Raw genomic sequence first — 17,493 nt, 5'->3', positions numbered from 1 at the left:
GACGAACTTGCGCTCCGCATACTCGTTTTCACCCCAAAAAGAAAGGAAGTCTTGAGCATTGTTCATACTCCGTGCAAAGCAGTGCTTAGAAGATTCGGTTGTCGGAGGAAGAGGCAACGCTCTTGCACCCGTATTCACCCGGCACGAGTAGCGCCTGTTTAACCACGGTCTAGCGACGTCATCGACTAAAATGATCACGTGGGTGGCAAGCATTAGTCGCTGCTAAGTGAGCGCTTGGTATTCACTGGTCGTGTTTAGGGCCTAGTCGCCCTGTGCGACTAAGAAGCCGAATAACAAATCTTAGTCATGGGGTAGGGTTAGTTTAGCCGGTGTTTAGCACGAGACTAGCGGCTCAGCGCCATGGCCAACTCGTATCACCGCTGACCGCCAAAGCTAACGAAGCACTTACTGTCTCGGAACGCTGGGGGACATATCTAGAAAGAATCCGAGGAGCAAATATTGTGTAAATAGCCATGTTGAACGGCCAGAGATATTGCTAAAGCGATCTCGGCAGGGCGGTGGACGACGCGAAAAAACGCATTTAAGGGGGGACATGGGTCCTTGGAGCCAAAAACGTCCTAAAACTGTATTCTTTTGAAAATGGCGATGGCTGTTGTTCTTCTGAATTTACCAGGCTTCTAATTTTGTGGGTGAATATTTGGGCTATAAATCAACTAATAATGTCTATGCGGGCTGAATGAGAGATGAAGTGGACTCTAAAACATTGTTTTCACAAGACACAATTTTTGGACTCGTGAAAAATTTGCGGGAGGGATATCTCAGCATCCAGAGCAGATAGAAATATAACCTTTCCTGAAATATGTAGCTAAATGTGTGAAGCATACAATGTTGAGAGCAGATTTTCTAATAAAAGTCTAGAAAATTTTCAATTTGATTTTTTGTTTTATTACTTGTTAGCCATGCATTGAGCACTGAACTTCAATGTGTGGTAAAATCACTAATAGGGGGTTTATCTTAAAAGTACTTCCAACATTGTATGCTTTACACTTTCTAGTATCTAGCCATATGTTAAAAAGAATATTTTGTTGAGCAACTTTTTTCCTATCGTTTGTCCAAAAGTAGGCAGGCAAGTTTTAATTACCTTGAGGACAATTCTGCTGACTGAGAAAACGACCAGATATATGAAATCAGCCCAAAAAGCTGAATAAGCTGATGCAGTTTCAATGGGTTTGGTCACAGAATAAGAAAAAAAGCTCCAAGACCAGTGTTCCCCCTTAAGGGCGCTTCCATATTTGTTTATGTCACGGGCAATGCGGCTTCCGTGTTTCTCCCTGGCGTTGTTTTTAAATTTTTCTTTGTAAAACTCTGTCTCGGACAATATGTCTCTCATTGTAACTTTTCTTTTTCCTGATAAACATTTAAAGTTTAGTTTTTATACGAAAAAATACCCATTTACGCAGTGGCGTTTAAGTATGCATATACGTGACCTATCTTTTTACGTCACTTCCGCTTGTTGGTTCTGACTAGATAGTCACCCGCTCGCTTCGCGCTCGTGAATAAGGCAGAACATAATCGCTCGTTAGTCGCGGATTTCTCGTTGAGCTCGTGACTACTTAATCGTGCTACTAACCTAAAAACGATGCTAGTTAGTCGCGCCTGGTGAATACGGTTGTTGGAGTTTGAAATGTGTATGTCTTGATAAGATAACATATATGTAATGTCAAATGCACCTACATATGTCTTAATTCTCCGCATAAAGCAGGAAATTAATAATGCTCCGCGAGGAGCCAGACTTTTTTACTATGGTTCTTGAGGTGAAAATGAGTATAGTAATATTGGGGTAACATTGCACTGAAAAATCAAATAAATTTTTTGCCCTTTATGTCGTAGACAATATCTTGACATCTTTTATAAGACCCGGCCATGCCACAAAGTAAAAGACCAATGCCATAGTCGCATTGCCCCTTAAATTCCAGTTAGGAAAAACAATTAGTGATCCTTTCCCTTTGTCCTGTTACCAAATGATAGTTTTCCTAAAGTGAAATTTATGCTAAAAAGTGGAACTGAGAAAAACCTTTCCTTTAACATCGGTGGACCGAAAATAATTTATACAAAAAAACTATGTAGTGTAAACAAATTAAACTTTGTGGTAAAAGTATTTTCTAGGTGTTGGTAGATGGCACTTTTCAAAATCCAAGTTTTTTTTTGCAGAATTTTCTTTTTTGCTGTGTAGTGTCCCCCTTAACTAATTTGCTCAAAAGAGCCGCGGGCTCCGAGAGCCTTCACGGACTCACCAGGGTGGCGTAAAAGCGGTGTATGAGCACGGACACGACGCGAACCAGCCGCATAGAGATGGGGAAGAAGGGCCGGTCGGGCGCCTGGCGGGCGTTGGGCGAGAACAGTTTGATGACCAGAGGGCAGACGCGCTCCTTGAGCAGGAACCGGAACTCCGGGTGCCGCAGGAAGGCCTCCGGGAACGAGGCCAGGATCGACTCGAGCAGCTCCAGCCCCAGAGTGCGGGTCATCTCCGTCAGGCCGATCAGCCACAGGGGCTGGTCGGCGTTCACCATCTGGACCAGGTCCTGGAGAGGAGGTGCGGAGACGTCCCTTGAACGCACTGTCGCGGACGATCGTAAAAAAAGCCCGGGAGAGAGCGTGGCTCCAAAGGCCTCTATTGCTGTCAAAAGGCAGAAAGCTGGGCTATCGTCAAGGCCATTGAGTGAACAAGCGGCATCTCAGGCTGTTCGATATCTGAAGTTGCTCCCCACTTGGTCGGCACAAGATAGCAGAGTTAACACCGATAGTAGTGGCTAATAAAAACCGCTTATCGTAATTTATTTTGCAAACTTATTACCGACCGCTCAAAAAGTGATTGCTCAATCTGCTGACCCAGTGGTTTCAGCCACGCTTGATTATGCCTTTTGTCACAGAATGCCTCTGCATCTGGCGAAATCAGCATTAACTCAGCTACAGCTAGTCGAGCGGGGGGGAGACGACAAAGGGGGGGGGGAGCTTTCTTACCATAGATGGCACTGCAAGCCTTCCCAGCCACGCACTTGCTTGGGCTCTTTCGCATTGTCTTACGACTGTACACCACACAACAAGGTGGGTGCGAAGAAGGGATAGCTGGTTTTTCTTGTTTTGCGCTTGGAATCGAAAGGCTAACTTCTTCATTAAAAAATGTGGTAAAAAAGTTCGAAGAGGGGCATGTCGTAGCCGTTGATCACATTTGAAAAAAGAGGCTACGTGCAATTTTTACATATATACTAGCAGAAATACGAGGATAAGTAGAAGAGGTATACAGGACAGGCGCTAACTTACAACTGGCTTTCTAATGCTATTGTAAAGGAAGACACAAAAAAAATGTGGAACAAACAAGTTAAAAAGAGGAAGAAAAAGAAAGGAAAATTGAAATATGACTACACTGAGGTGGGTTTTCGTGAGTTAGCAACTAAAAATAAAAATAAAATTAAAATAGATACATATAAAAATAAGTAATTACAAAACTCGGAAATTAACACTAAAGGATAAAAGAAGTTATCGAAAAAGAATAACAATACATTAGTGTAGTTGTACCACGAGCTTCAGGAATATAATTGCAGAGAGATACTGGAGTTTTTTTTCATACAAGGCCACAGACGATAATTATTTCCTATAAGGCTATGGACCATAATTGTAGAGATGATGAAGTTCTTTTATCTCCTCTCTTCAATCTTGAATTCGTTCCACGGTTTCTTTTTGTCTTCTTTTACAGTAGCATTGAAAAGCCCATCGTGAGATGGCACCGCTACAGTATCCCTCTTTCACTTGTCCTCGTCTTTCCGCCATATATGTACAATGTTCGACCAACTAGCCCACCAGACGATTCTGTCGCAGTCTTAATTTTGGGTTTTCTTAGAACGCTTTGCATTCAGAGATTCAGTCGATTGTGCAATGTAGAGCATGTGCCGGCGTTCGAGGCTCCCACCAGGCTACTCAACACCGACACGCTCGACGACTCGATCCCAACTGCAGGCGCCGTAAAAACAATGTCCAGAGCAAAACGTCAAACAGGGACAGAGCCACTCACCTGGAACAAGAGGAAAGCGTCTGCGGCGCAGGGCTGCAAGGACTTGGGCGGGTGGCGGCTCCCAGCCTTAAGTTCCTCCAGGTTGAGGTTGTCCGTCTTCACTGTGGGCACGAGTGCGAATCGAGCGCGTTGTTCACACTGTCAACGTTTTACAACCGTTTGATGCAAGCAGCCAGCCCAAGGCACCGACTTCCAATGCAAAAACTAAAGCATGGCTCGCCCATTTGTATTCGAGCGTACTCGAGTGCGCAGTAGCGTTTCCTCGTTACCGGTTACGATGAGAGAACTTAGCGACGCACTAGCATCAACTACAGTAGGCTCAAGATAATTCAAAACTCGCATACTTCATACTTCTAAATAAAACAAATTTCAATATTCAAAAACAAAATTTCGTTGTACGTGTTTTTTGTTTTGTTTATGTTTCAGTTCGCACTTTTAACATTCCAAAATTTCGGTTGTCTCACTGTCTTCGACGCATTTATAAACCGCTTAAATCGAACGGCGTTTTCGTGCAATTCATAATTTTTGTTCTCCAAGACCCGTTGAGCGTGCTTCTTACCGAGCACCGATGCACTGCGGAAAAGCAACACCAACGAGGCAAGCTTTGCGAGAGTTGGTTCCCCACAGCGCATCAGTGCTCGGTAAGGAGTGCGCTCAACGGGGCTGAAGCAGGGCACCCATGAGCGACGAAAACGGGCACCGCCCAGCAGCCATCTTGCGCGGACGCTGCGACGCGACAGCATGGCACAGGCCCACGTCACGGCGTCCGCACAAGTTGCCATAGCAACTGCCGTGCGGCGCCCGTTTTCATCGCTTGTACGTCTCCCGCTTAGTAATAGTCCACGATAGACAACTTTATTTTGCTGGATGAGCAAACTCAATTTTGTGTTGAGGCGTCACGTGCCGTCTAAACAGTCCACGATAAGCAACATTTTTGAAGGACCAATAAACATTGTCGTGCATTTCACCAACGAGTCATGTGTGGCACACCTGCTTACGATTAGGAGGCTCGTGTAGAAAAATCATGATATATTTGCTTCGTACGTGCAGCCATCCACACAGCAAATCATAATTTTATCTTGCATCCTACTTAGATTACTTTCTGAAAATTCAAACAAAATTCGCGGCTTCCTGGAATTTGAATTTGTGAGAGTCTACTGCATTAGGAAGCCCTGGAGCATTTTCGGCCTGCGTATCAAGATGGCTCGTTTCACAATATGCGGGGCCGAATGGCACAAACCACCTAGACGGAACCTCATTTTCCCACTGAAAGTTTTAGAAAACCGCCGGTAACTTTTGAATGAGACGACAGTTAGCTCTGAAACTTTGGCATCTGGCCTGGGACGCCAGCACTACATTTGGGTGGACATTAAGAGTTCGGCAATGCAAAGATTATTTTTAGAGTAAAAAAAAAAAAAAGTGTGTTACACTTTTTTTGGGGACACGCCGTAGTATCTTCTCGTTGCAAGAGGTTACTCGAGAGCACTCGAATGGTAATGTGCGAACCAGCCTTAACGAGCGTCGTCCTCAAAGTCTCGTTCGGTGGACCGGCGGTCTTTCCCAAAAGGGTCGCTCACCGTCGCCCAGGGCGGCGTCCTCCGCCTGCACCCGCTCGAAGACGGCTGCCACCAGCTGGCGCACCGTGGCAGACGCCGTGTTGTTGGTCGTGCTGTTCTTGGTGAAGTGCAGCCGGAAGCACAGCACCAGCGCCTGGAGGAACCGAGTGAGGACACAACTGTAGTTTCGCCCCCCCTTTTTTACTTCATCCGCATTTCAGCCATCAAATGCAAATTTAAAAGTTTATTCTTCCAAACGTACACAGGAGGGGGTCTCTTAGACAAGAAGCTGACAAATGCAGCTTGATGGGGCCTGAGAGTCCTCATCAGCAAAGTCCTTCTCGAGTACAGTTCACGTACACATCGCAGCACTAAACCAACATACCAACAGCAGGAACAGCACTGATGCAGCGCCGACTTGAATGCAACTTAACATCGATACAACACTGTACCACTAAGCATAGCACAAAGTCGGCGCTGCACCAGCAAGGCCGGCCCTATTTCCCGAGCCGACCAATGGCGCTAAGGTAGCCCTATGTATGTGTGAAAGGGCCTCAACAGTGTTATGGTCTCGGAAAATAACTGGTAATTTGTTGCAACAGTCATAACGTAATAACTGCACACACTGATGAGTCATACACTAGCTACACTTCATTTCAACAATGTCAGTAAGCCGACTGCTAGCCATTAGTTGTGGTACGTCGACCGCAACTCTGCTGGACATGCACCGGCATGGCAATATGTGTTCGGTCTCATTAAAGTCAAGTTTTAATGTTAAATTTTTAAGCGACATCTCGCCGAAAGCTCCAAAAGGGTGACGAGCGTTCTTAGTGCAGCAATGGTGCGACCCGCTTTACAGGCCTCGTACGACGCAGAGTCTACCGAAAGGAGTGACTACACTCAACTGATATCTGACCTGCTCTATTCACATGATATATGCGGAGCGAAAGTTTGTCTGCTTCTTTTGCAGGTGTTGTAATGATGTCAGAACGCCGAGCTCTCATTAGTTCTGAATGAAGGATAGTCGGTAGACCTCAAGACAGCTTGCTTTGAGGGCTACCCGCTATCCTTCAAGCAGAGCCAATCAGAATTTGGCGTCTTTCTCAAGCCCCTGCAACTCCTGTGCAAGAAGCAGACGACTTGCTCCCTGCATACCCCCGAGAACACGGGAACTAGAGACTCCAAACGGTCGGCGGGACCGTCGGTGCCAGCTCTTCTCAGCCCTCCTGCCTCCATGACGTCAGTGTGCACAGCAACCGAATTTTCTTTGCCGAAGCCAAACACCGGAGATACCCCGGCAAGGAGCGATCGGGCGACGGTGCGCTCACCTTGGCGAGCGTGTCACCCTGCACCACGGAGTTGGCGGTGAGGAGGAGGGTGACCGTCTGCAGCAGCTTCAACTCCTCGATGCCACTCTCCATCAGGTTCCACAGGCAGGTGATCACGTTCACCGCCGCAGTCTGCGTTCGGTCCAGTTCATATCTCTCAAAGCCAGGGTGAAAAGCAACGTTTTGCTCCAATGTGCTCGGAATAAAAACTGCACACTAATTAAAGCGTGAAAGTCGGAAGAGAAATTCATGCACTTAATGCGAAACGCAGATCTATGAGGCTCTCATTTCTTGTCCTCTGCAACCCCCCCATTCCAGGTTTCGAGGGACCGCTTTGGAGGACACAGCAAATCCAGCAGTTGGCCCGGGCCAAGGCACCATCCCCGAACAACATCTAAGCTAACTTTCCGGCTCCATTTAGACGAGGTCGAAGATCCTTCCAGCACGAGGACAACGTGTGGCACGAAGTCTTACCAGCGACACGGCCTCGAAGGTGACCAGCCTCTGGATAGCCGCGAGGCAGATCTGGACGATCTTGGGGCTCCTCGTGTCGCAGCCCAGGAAGAAGGGCTCCAGGATTTCGGGGCTTTCCGACAGCAGCGCTGGGCACAAACGCAGAGAGACGCGTCGGTGAAGGCGGCTTTCGTCTGCCGGAAGGACAGAGCGACGGCAGAAACTCACCCAGCCTGAGATCGTGATGCTTTCCGGCTGCATTGCGGACCTTGATGATGCCAGACTCTGCTGCCTGCAAAGTGGATGGAGGTTATCCGAGGCGACGCGACAAAAACCAGTCGCGTCGTATGGCGGAAAGTGGCGCGTTCTTTTTTCAGTGGAAGATGAAAAACATTTTGCATGTTGTTAATTCGTGGTACGATAGGTCAGGGATGGCAAAGCTGCAACTCGAGAGCCGCAAGTGGCTTTTTGCAAAAAACAAAGCGCTGCTCGTGGCTCCCTGGCTAGCTAACTAAACACCAACCCCCTCTCCCATCAGCAAAATCAAAATAAAAGCAATGTTTTAAAAAAAAGAAGAAAAAAAAGAGTTTACATTTTGGCGGCTGCGCTACCATAAGTATACCGGATAAATAGGACCATGGCCAGTGACATGTTGAACAACCGTTCGGTGAGGGAAGATCGATGTAGCCACCAACTGAACTGAAATAAAAAAAATTGCCACACCCCCTCTTTACTGCAGCGCTTTACTTAAATTGGGCTTTTTCATGGCTCTTTGCATGTGTTTGTCTGGCCACCCCTGCAATAGAAAATCATACATTCCCTACTTCCATAAACTTTCTCGTCCCCGCCAGTACAGATTCTAGAAACGTTGAATTATTTACCCAGACCTTAATCGTGAATCCGCCGATTTCGAAAATCCAGCAGTTTATTTTTTTTTTTTTTTTTAATACGCAGTTTACTGACAATGTTTTTTGTGCAAATTCGTGCTTTTAGAAATTGTACTTTATATTGTTGTTAACTGATTTTTGCGCGCTTTATCGCGTAGGCTTACGAGCTGCAGGTAAGCAGAAGAAGAATAACCATTGAACTGATTTCACACCCAACATTTCTTGAGAAGGCAAGTGTGTGTTTTGTCTTTATTTTTTTTTTTTATATACATAGGCCTCAAGTCCTAAGAACTTTGCAGTTGTAGCAAATGGCTTTCCGACTCCAGCAACAAACGCCGCAGTCCCGGCGAGCGAGAGTTCCAAACGCTAGTGACCATGGTGGAAGAAACACTTAGGTCGTGCACCAAGCGCTTCCCTCGCACAGAAATAGATGGTGCCCAAGTATCGGGTCCCTCCCAAACCGACCGCCCCGGTTGTTTCTCCCAGCGGAGGTCCCGCATTCCCTTGCTCACCGATTCTTGTTGTACCCACGGTAAAAGAAACACATTTAGGTAATGACTCTGGTTGACGCGGCAGCCACATTATGTTTGGCGCAACGAGCGCGCTTCACTCGCACGGGGATAGATGGCACCCAAGTATAGCGTCCCTTCCAAAACAACCACACCGGTTGTGTCTGTCAGCGGTGGTCCCGCATTCCCTCGCTCACCGCTTCTTGTTGTATCTCACTGCCGCCACGCTGCCACCAAGCCGCCAGAATCCGTAAATCTGTGTTCTCTTTCTTCTTCTTTGGGCTAAGACTCACCTTCGTGCACCATGGCGGCAACTGTGATCGGCACAGCACCGAAGCAAAACATGAGGCCAGCCCTGGCCGCACACCACCACCACACCACGAAAAAGGCGAGCACGCTACGCCGCTGACATCGTGGCCGCCGAGGAGGCAGCCCACACCGGAGCACCCTCAGCGGCGGCGCGGAAACTACTCCTCGTTCGAAACTTGCCCCGAACATGATCTGGTTGCTCGCTCCCCGCAGGAAGAGCGGCCAGAGTCGTCAGCTAAATGTGTTTCTTTCACCGAAGCTAGTGACTAACTCCACGACTATAGAAGATGACTTTCAAGCACTTGCAGGTGACTTCCAAATCCTAAACTCCGGGACTGAGAAGTTACCCCACAGGGTACAGATTCATCTGGCGTCGCACCACGCTCGAGGAGGAAGAGGAAAGGAAAAAAGGAGATGAGGATCGGAGAGGAGGAATGAAGGAAGGAAAGGAGGAACGGTGAGAAGGAAACTGGGAAGGGCCCCTGGAAAGTTTGTTGTGAAAAGAAGAGACTTGCGGTTTGGGAAGTCCCCCGCCGATTTGTTGTGGGTACTTTGTTGTGGGGAAGCAGACGATTTGGAATGCGATATCTTCTTTTCACGTGCTTAGGGAGCTCTAGCAGATTTAGAAACTCTGTTTCTGGATTTTTGAGTGAACGCTGGTCACTTATTGCTACGCATAATTAATGGGGTCAATATTTTTATTGCCCTCGGCTCAGCGCACCGTGGCGATTTGTAAGCGAAATAGGAACAGCCCTTTCAAAAAAAGTTTGGGAAACAAATTTTTAGCCAGGATTGATTCAAAAAACGTTGTGAAATAAAAGAACAAAACAACCCAAATTCCGAATGCTGAGAAAGCAGCTATATGAAATCAAAACCATTAATTTAACACATTCTTGAAAACTTGAGAAATAGGCTCAATGAGAAGAGCGCACGCTTATTGCTCCTGTGCTTCTGAGAGTAAAAATAAGTTCCGAGTTTGATCACTTTAGAAATCAACACAAAATGTTTTTGTTAGTTAAATCTTAAATGTTTATTGTTGCAGTCAAGAAACAAACGCCATCACATCCCCCAAGTGCTCTAAGGCATCATCGCATTCCAAATTGTCTTGTTTTTTTTTTTCTTTTTCGCAACAAACTTTTTTGGGGCTTTCCCCCAGTTTCCTTCTCACCCCTCCTCTCTCTCTCTAATCCTCCCCTCTTTCCTTCTTTCCTCCTCCTCCTCCTCGAGCGTGGTGCGACGCCAGATGAATCTGTACATCCTACAGTCCTAGCGAGCGATTTCCATGCAGGCAACAAACTCCCCAACATTAGCAAGCAACTCAAGCACCACCAAGAATACTCAGAGCCTTAGCACTAGAACTTTGACGCCATCGCAGTACAACAGAGGAAAGACTTCGTCGTCGCTCGGCTGGGCCCCGTCTCCAATGAACGTGTCAAAAGACACTTGGCAACGGGCTTGAGTCCAAGTGCCGAGTTGCCGACACTTGATTGCGATGACATTCCGTGGAGTAAGAGAAGAATGTTTGCAGGCCTCGAGTATTCTAGGTGGGGCAGGCAACCCCACATTCCCGGCGAATTAGCGGCCCTTCCCGGCGTTGTTTCTTTCTCTCGAATTCTGGGCCTCAACTGCCCCCGCCCCCCTAGGGTACCGACCTCCCTGAGCGGCGGGTGCTTCTTCTTGGCCTCGTTGGAGAGCTGGCGCAGGTCGCTCTGGAGGTTCTCCAGGAGACGCTTCTCTGCCAGGCTGCGCTCGCCGGCCGCCATTGCAGCCTTCCCGAGGCCCGCCTTGCCGGGGGACGGCTCTGCTGGAAAACAAAGGCAGAACTTTTCGTGTCGGAATCGCATTTGATTCCAAGCTCACAAAACAAGGCTGGGCTGATAGGCAGGACGCTGCAAAGCCAAAAAGCATCATTCATACAGCGATATCTCTAAAGGATCATTGTATTTTTGTAAAAGAAGTGCGCGAATGAACACGACCGATGAGACAAGGCACGTCACGGTTCGCCATTCCTCCTCCTCCTAGCTTCGTGAACCGAAGCGAGAAGGAGAGAAGCGAGGCCGCTTCTCCTCATTCTCAAATTTTCCAGGGAGACAATTACGTAAAAGACCTCGCTTGATTGCACCCTTCTTTTCCAAAAATACGGCCACTTGTTTGAGATATCAATGCATGAGTGGTGTCTTGGAGTTCAGAGAATCCCGTTCAATGCTTCTGCGGTCTTGTTTTGCAAAATTAAAATATTGGTTCAGTACCTCTTTAAGGCCTGAAGTCCCCGAAGAAGGTGCGACGTGACAAGACAAAAATACCGCCACGAAATACCATCACGAGTCCACAAAACTCGGCCGACTTACGTCCCGCCAGATTTGATGTCGTGGAAATGCTCCATGTAACGGGCGAGGTTTAGCCCGGCAAATTTAGCAGACGGTAGCCATGTAACCTCACCAGTGTGAGGGTAGCTATGCAACATCATCGGCGAGACAGTGATCATGTGACACCAACCGTATGACGTCACTGATGTAAAATTGTGACACCGTGATGTCGAGCAACACCAAGCAGATGACCACATCAGAAGGAGGTCTACTACGACAGCACCAGAGAAAGTGGCATGCTGTTCCAGGCATGGGTACAGATCTTCAGAACAAGACAGTGGGTAAGCCATTTGACCAAAGATGATGATGATGATGATGCTTGCGGCTGTCCCCTTTGTAACGGGTGGTGACAATTTTGACGTGTCCAAGTCTTCGGACGTATTGTCCACGTTTTACTTTTTTTCTTTCAATAATCTGTTAGCCTTTGCTTCGCAACATCGACTTGGCCGGTATATGGCTGGAAGCCCAGTCCCTGTAATAGCACTGGCACCTGCACGAGTGTCGGTGACACACACTGCCTTCCACTGTGTCCGCTCGGCCCTTGTTTGTTGTGCTCACGCTGTGCCTGCTCCCAATCTGGAGTCATGCCCGGCCAGCGCAGGACCAGGTGATCAATCGTCTACTCTTTCTGATCGCAGACACTGCACTGGACCGACGTTATTGTTTGGTCAAACCGTTGCTGGTACGGTCGTGTTTGCAGCACTGCTGCTCGAGCTTCAAGCGGCTGCCCAGACTGTTGTTAAATGAAAAGAGTAGAGACCTATTGCGACCAGGTGACTGGGGTGTCAGGGCCCAAAGGTGCGACTGGGTGCCCCAAGCAGACAGGTGGTGTAAACAAAAAGGAATGAACTCTCGCTGCTGTAAGGCATGGACTCTGTACACCCATTACAAAGGAAAGAGTCCATCAATTCAAAACCAATAGATCCACTCAAAGACATAGCTGCACCCAACAGCCTGCACCGTGGGCCTCTCTTAGAAAGAGGGATAGCAACAAAACGACTCTAGACAACCGTGGATTCAGCGAAGCTTTTGATCTGTTGACGCTATTTTCGATCACACCACTGCATCGGTAAACCGCGTTCAGCGGAAGCAGTGTCTGATTTTGAACTGAAATAAACGAAAAACGGGCAGCAAACGGCGAGACGAGGGAATGCCCGGTGCAAGCATGAAACGGACTGCGTTTCATTTCGCGCCGACGCAAAAATAAAAGGAGCAAACCAATATGTGATGGTTTGATATCATATTGCAGAACAATCACGCCTGTGCCAGTGATTTTAAATGGGAAAAGGAAACAAAGAAGAAAAAAATTACCGCGCAGGCGAGATTCAAATAGACCTATCTTCGGACCAGTTCGAATAATTATTTATTTCTGTTTTAGACGAACGCCCCCAAAGAAGCAATCTATCCCTCAAGCCCCACTAGGCCTCCGCTCGCAACCACACACCGCAAGGTGAGAAAAACATTGCAGAGATCCAAATATCCGCCTAGTTCAGACCGATAGCGAGTCGTTCCTTGCCCGAGGATTACAGACGCCTTATCGGCCCCCGTGACTTCGTGTAGTGTTATTCTTTTATCTAACGAGATTAGGAAGGAATCATTACCCAGTGTCCGAGACCTGTCGTCTTCGAGATGAAACTGTCCGGCGCTTACGTTGGGCGTTCCCAGGCCATGTTTCAGAAGCACGTCGCTGCTGATCTACGCCTTCCGATAATTTTTGGCGTCCCGCATTAGAGGTGCTGTCCGGCCGAAGTCTAGCACAACACGATCGCGCACGGGAACACAGTAAATTAATTACACTTCTAATAAGCGGGCCCTGTAGCAATGCACCGCTGCGAGCATTATTTACAGAATCCAGTTGGCAGGTCGGACAGGAAGACGGAAGACGGCTACAGCAGCGCAAGCGACTGGGGCGGCGCGGCGCGGCTGGCGCAACGCCCTAGTGGCCCTAGCGACAGCGTGAAACTTTGGTGCGTGAACGTGTCCCCGACTGACGTCCACTCAATTAAACTGGTGACGTCACAAAAAAAAAAATGACGTTGCAGGCGTTGCAGATTGTCGCGACTCTGGCGGTGGCTCGATACCAACAAAAAGTGGCAGGGGCCTGCTCTAAGTCTGCTCACTCCAGCTCTAGCGCCAGAACCGACAATTTGACGGAATTTTAAAAGCTACGGGTTGACACGTCACTGCACGAGCGACGCCTAACGTTCATTTGACTTTTTCTATGGGCGTTCTCAATGTCAACCACCAGGTTCGCGAGAAACTGCAGCGATCCCTCGGTGTACTGATGACGCCTTTTGTTGCCGTTTTGATGAATGAAGAGTGGTACATGACAATTAACCAACCAATTAACACACGAGCTGGAGCAGCAAACCCGTTCAAGGCACTGCAGTAAATCAGAACTGGCTCGGAAGTAGGTCAGTAGGTCACGACCAAAAATGTGGATGCCGCTATTGTTGACCGAGAACAAAATGCTCTCTCGGCCACCTTGACAACTTACGGAAGAGCCTGACCTGACCGACCGCGCTGACGGACGCTTTTTCCGTGAATTTACTGACAGGACGCCTTTTCTGTGACGGAAGACCTGTGCGGCTGACGTGGTCACGCTGTGTTATTGATTGTTGGGCGGGCTGAACTTGTCGCACCATATGTTTTGATCGGTGCCACAGTTATCAGTTATCGCGACCGAACAAGACATCTACCACATTTTGCGTGAACCACGAATATGAACTGTGTGAGAGCATGTTCGAGATCGTCACGAATTTTCCGCCAGACATCTCCGTCGGTTACCGGGATTGCCCTGACCTGGTCATTGGCGACAAGGACTTGCCGTCTCTGGAAGCGTAGCAACGCCAGCAACGCCTTGACACTTTGTTCTGCCTTCTCGTCGACGCCCTGTCCTACCAGTATTGCAATGTCAGACACTACGGATTCGCCCCGCAAACCATCGGTGACTGCGATTGCGTTGTCAAAGAAGAACTTGCCAGGCTTTTCTCATGGAAGGTGCGAAACAGACAGTCACGGCGAATCCAAACCGCCTCCAGACGATAGTGCCGAAACTTATCTACGGTCGGTGCTTGGCATTGGACTTCAGGTTTCGGACACCCATACAGACGGGACAGACCAGGCCGAAACGTTGCCCAGAGGCTACAACGCTTCCGCCGAAGACCCAGCCATTGTTGAGTGGGGTCTGCGCACCGAAGTCCCGGTCTCCGCGACCAAAGCAGTACATATGATTGTTTTCCTGGCGAACTGCGATAGCGGAGAGTTAATAAGGATGTCGACTTCCTTTTGCTTCAGGAAGACAGTCCACGCAGAGATAAAGATGCCGAGGACTCAACCGTGGTGGACGTGTCTACCAGGAAGTCCAGAAGGAAAGGCCGCAAGAAAAGGAGGGCTCAGGCTGTTGCGCAAGAGGATAACGAAGCCAATGACAGTCCAGCAATACTTCCAGAGGAGAGTGTTGTCGAGGATGTGGAAAGTAGCTTGATTGCAGAGCTTCCCGCTGGTGCAGTATCGTGTTCCAGCTCCGAAGATGAGAATGACGTTGTGTACAGTCTCAAGCCACTGTTCACAGGTTGGTCTGTAGGTGTATTTCGTAGCAATCCGAGTGGCACCTTTGCTAGGGACGTAGTAATATTGTTAAAGATGGAACATTCTTGTCGAGACGGAGAGTTTGTTGCTGGATGGCATGTCCTGGTACCGAGTTTGTTGCTGGATGGCATGTCCTGGTACCGTCTACACATGCCACTAGATCAGAAGATCCTGCAGTGATGTGCAAAGACAGCTCATATTTGTTATTCACTAGTTTTAAGGAACTCGGAAGGCAATGTGAAGAAGAAGAAAATCTGTATAGATTTTAACAATGCGGCTGGGCAGGAACACACATTAAAATTTCATCATGTAGCATTAGAAGCCCAAGGCATAGCATTGTTTTCATGCAAGTCTTTCCATCTAAGGTGCATTCAACAATGCTGGCAAGAATAAGAAGTCCAAAAAGGAACGTCCAGATCCCGTCAGACAGAGGCCAAACTACTTTGTTGCACTGCAAATTAAGGACGTAGGGGTAGGTTCCCAACCCCTGCACTCCTCGCGGCTTAACAAGTCAATACCGAACCGCAATGTTTTGCGTCTGCTTTTGTGGCATACAGGTGCACAGAGCAGCAAGGAGGGTCCAGGAACACCTGTGCTCCGTCAAGCCTGAAATCGTGCCTTTTCTGATCCCCATAGCAACGTTGCACATCACAGTGTTGGTACTCCGTGTTGTGGATGACCAAAGTCTCCAAAGGTAGATACTCGCCAAGTAGAGTATGCCGGGCAATATATTTCCGTTTATATGGGGCACCATTCAACAGTTTGCATGTTTATAGAACCTCTAGACGTGTTGCAACGACTCCCCCAATGCGTTGCTTCCTCTTTCCAAAGGGCCAAGGATGCCTTGCACAGAAGTCATGCACGCCTTAAAGACGACTTCGAGCAAGCACCGCTCACGCTGGAGTTCAAAGGATTGGCCAACTTCGGTGGAAAGGTCAGGTTCTCCCTAGACTAGCCTGAAGAGAGGTCCTGTGTCTCCATTCTGTCCTGTCCTCCCCCTCCCTCACTCCTTCCCCTCCCCCCCACAACCTTTGTTGGAAATTCCTTTATCAGGTGCTGTATGTCAAGACTGCCGACGAGGGAGCTCACAGGAGGCTGCAGACACTTTCAGACGTCTGCCTGGAGGAGTTCGTCAAAGCCAATCTGGATTTGAGTGCCCACAAGGACTTCAAGCCACACCTGACTTTGGCCAAACTCTCCCGGGTGACCAAGCGGGAAAAAGTAAGTATAGTTAGTCTTCCCAAAACAACTGACAACAGGAATGGTCCTTGGTACCGGCGATTAGTTGACAAGCACCTCTGCTTCAGGTTGTGAAAAGGATCGAGGCAGAGTGGTACAGCGAGTTTGCGGAAGAATCTTTTGGAAGCCAGTTGGTGAATGGAGTCCAGCTGCTGAGCATGAACAAGCCCAAGGACGAACGTGGCTACTACTACAACAGCCTCCAGCTAGACTTCGGTGTGTGTCAATGCCGAAATCGATGGCAAAGCTATAGCTCCCTCTTTTATTGGCACGCTGGGGCCGTAGACAGACTAGAGCAAAAAGCTATCTAGGTTGCAGCTTCAAACAACTGAGAAGAGCTTATGGCAGTTGGGAATTTGGTTACACATTCATTATCTACGAGTTGCATGAACTCCGAAAATATTTGCCATGCAACTGAAGAAAGGCTGAGCTTAGTTTCTATTTGGGATATCTGCTGTTTGAGAGGGCAGTTGTCCATAACCATTACTAAAGCTAGGACCTTGCACCTCCGGTCTCCGTTGTAGTCCATGTTAACGTGAAGTGCCAACTGTTTCAGAGCCCACTGAGAAAACCGGCCCGCACGATGCTGACCACACCGAGTGCTGCCGTCCATTCGTCGTGGCATCACAGACAGTGTCGTCTTCGCTGCAGAAGCACAAGCTCCTCCAAGAACTTGAGTTTGCTAAGCAAGAGGTCAAGAGGAAGGTGTCGTCAGTTACCGAGGATGCCCTGAAAAGGATGGCAGGTTCGGCATCCGTGGAAACGACGAGCAAAGACGGGCAAGAGTAAGCTCTAAAATAAAGCGTTAACTTTGTACATGTCGCCTTGACAAATGTCTCCACTGAAAGTACTCCAACCGTGGGTAAGATTAGCCAAACAAACATTGATGGGGTGCTTCGGTTAAATTCGTCCAATCAAGCTGAAATTAATTGGTTGCTGCCTTGAAGTAAGTACAGCTAATGTTTCCGATTTACTGGAAACTAGCAACTTCCAATTTTAGCAGTAACCCAACTTTCACCAAGCCATAAAAAGAGAAGAAACATTGGCTGTACGAATTCAAAGCCAGTGTGAGATAGACATTGGCACACACTCATCTTTGAATGTTTAGAGGAGTCGTGAAACGACAAGCTCAACGACGCGCTTTTTATTTCAATGTCATCTGGAAGCTTAGCTCCTTGAGCTTGTGCTCACTTCATCACCTTTCTCTTTTCTTGTGGCCAGACCG

The 17,493-nt window shown here is 48.2% G+C and overlaps 2 protein-coding genes across 3 annotated transcripts in view; one reads left to right on the top strand and one right to left on the bottom strand.

Moving 5' to 3' along the window:
- LOC115308871 (protein MON2 homolog) overlaps positions 1 to 13,318 on the bottom strand; it is a 93,553-nt gene extending 80,235 nt beyond the window's left edge. The window contains exons 1-8 of one of the 2 annotated variants that reach the window (XM_042286829.1): positions 13,040 to 13,318; positions 10,725 to 10,873; positions 7,596 to 7,659; positions 7,389 to 7,516; positions 6,915 to 7,046; positions 5,608 to 5,740; positions 4,031 to 4,131; positions 2,256 to 2,543 (exon numbers count right to left, since the gene is read on the bottom strand). In XM_042286829.1, the coding sequence (XP_042142763.1) occupies positions 2,256 to 2,543; positions 4,031 to 4,131; positions 5,608 to 5,740; positions 6,915 to 7,046; positions 7,389 to 7,516; positions 7,596 to 7,659; positions 10,725 to 10,835 (957 nt within the window). In that variant the 5' untranslated portion in view covers positions 10,836 to 10,873; positions 13,040 to 13,318. Of the gene's footprint in view, positions 1 to 2,255; positions 2,544 to 4,030; positions 4,132 to 5,607; positions 5,741 to 6,914; positions 7,047 to 7,388; positions 7,517 to 7,595; positions 7,660 to 10,724; positions 10,877 to 13,039 lie in introns of both variants that reach the window. The other variant, XM_029966988.4, reaches the window with a different exon arrangement.
- Positions 13,319 to 14,160: 842 nt separating this feature from the next.
- Positions 14,161 to 17,090, top strand: LOC8028758 (A-kinase anchor protein 7). Its single transcript, XM_040206765.1, has 9 exons — positions 14,161 to 14,169; positions 14,283 to 14,438; positions 14,736 to 15,012; positions 15,395 to 15,501; positions 15,587 to 15,723; positions 15,861 to 15,963; positions 16,083 to 16,250; positions 16,337 to 16,484; positions 16,825 to 17,090. The coding sequence occupies exons 1-9, from the start codon at positions 14,161 to 14,163 to the stop codon at positions 17,055 to 17,057; spliced, it is 1,338 nt and encodes a 445-aa protein (XP_040062699.1). The 3' UTR covers positions 17,058 to 17,090.
- The last annotated feature ends 403 nt before the right edge of the window (positions 17,091 to 17,493 follow it).

This window comes from Ixodes scapularis, unplaced genomic scaffold, assembly GCF_016920785.2.
Source record: "Ixodes scapularis isolate PalLabHiFi unplaced genomic scaffold, ASM1692078v2 PGA_scaffold8__174_contigs__length_109621045, whole genome shotgun sequence".
Classification (NCBI taxonomy): Eukaryota; Metazoa; Arthropoda; class Arachnida; order Ixodida; family Ixodidae; genus Ixodes; species Ixodes scapularis.
The sequence above is the reverse complement of the archived record's forward strand: the minus strand, read 5'-3'. Positions and strand labels throughout refer to the sequence as shown.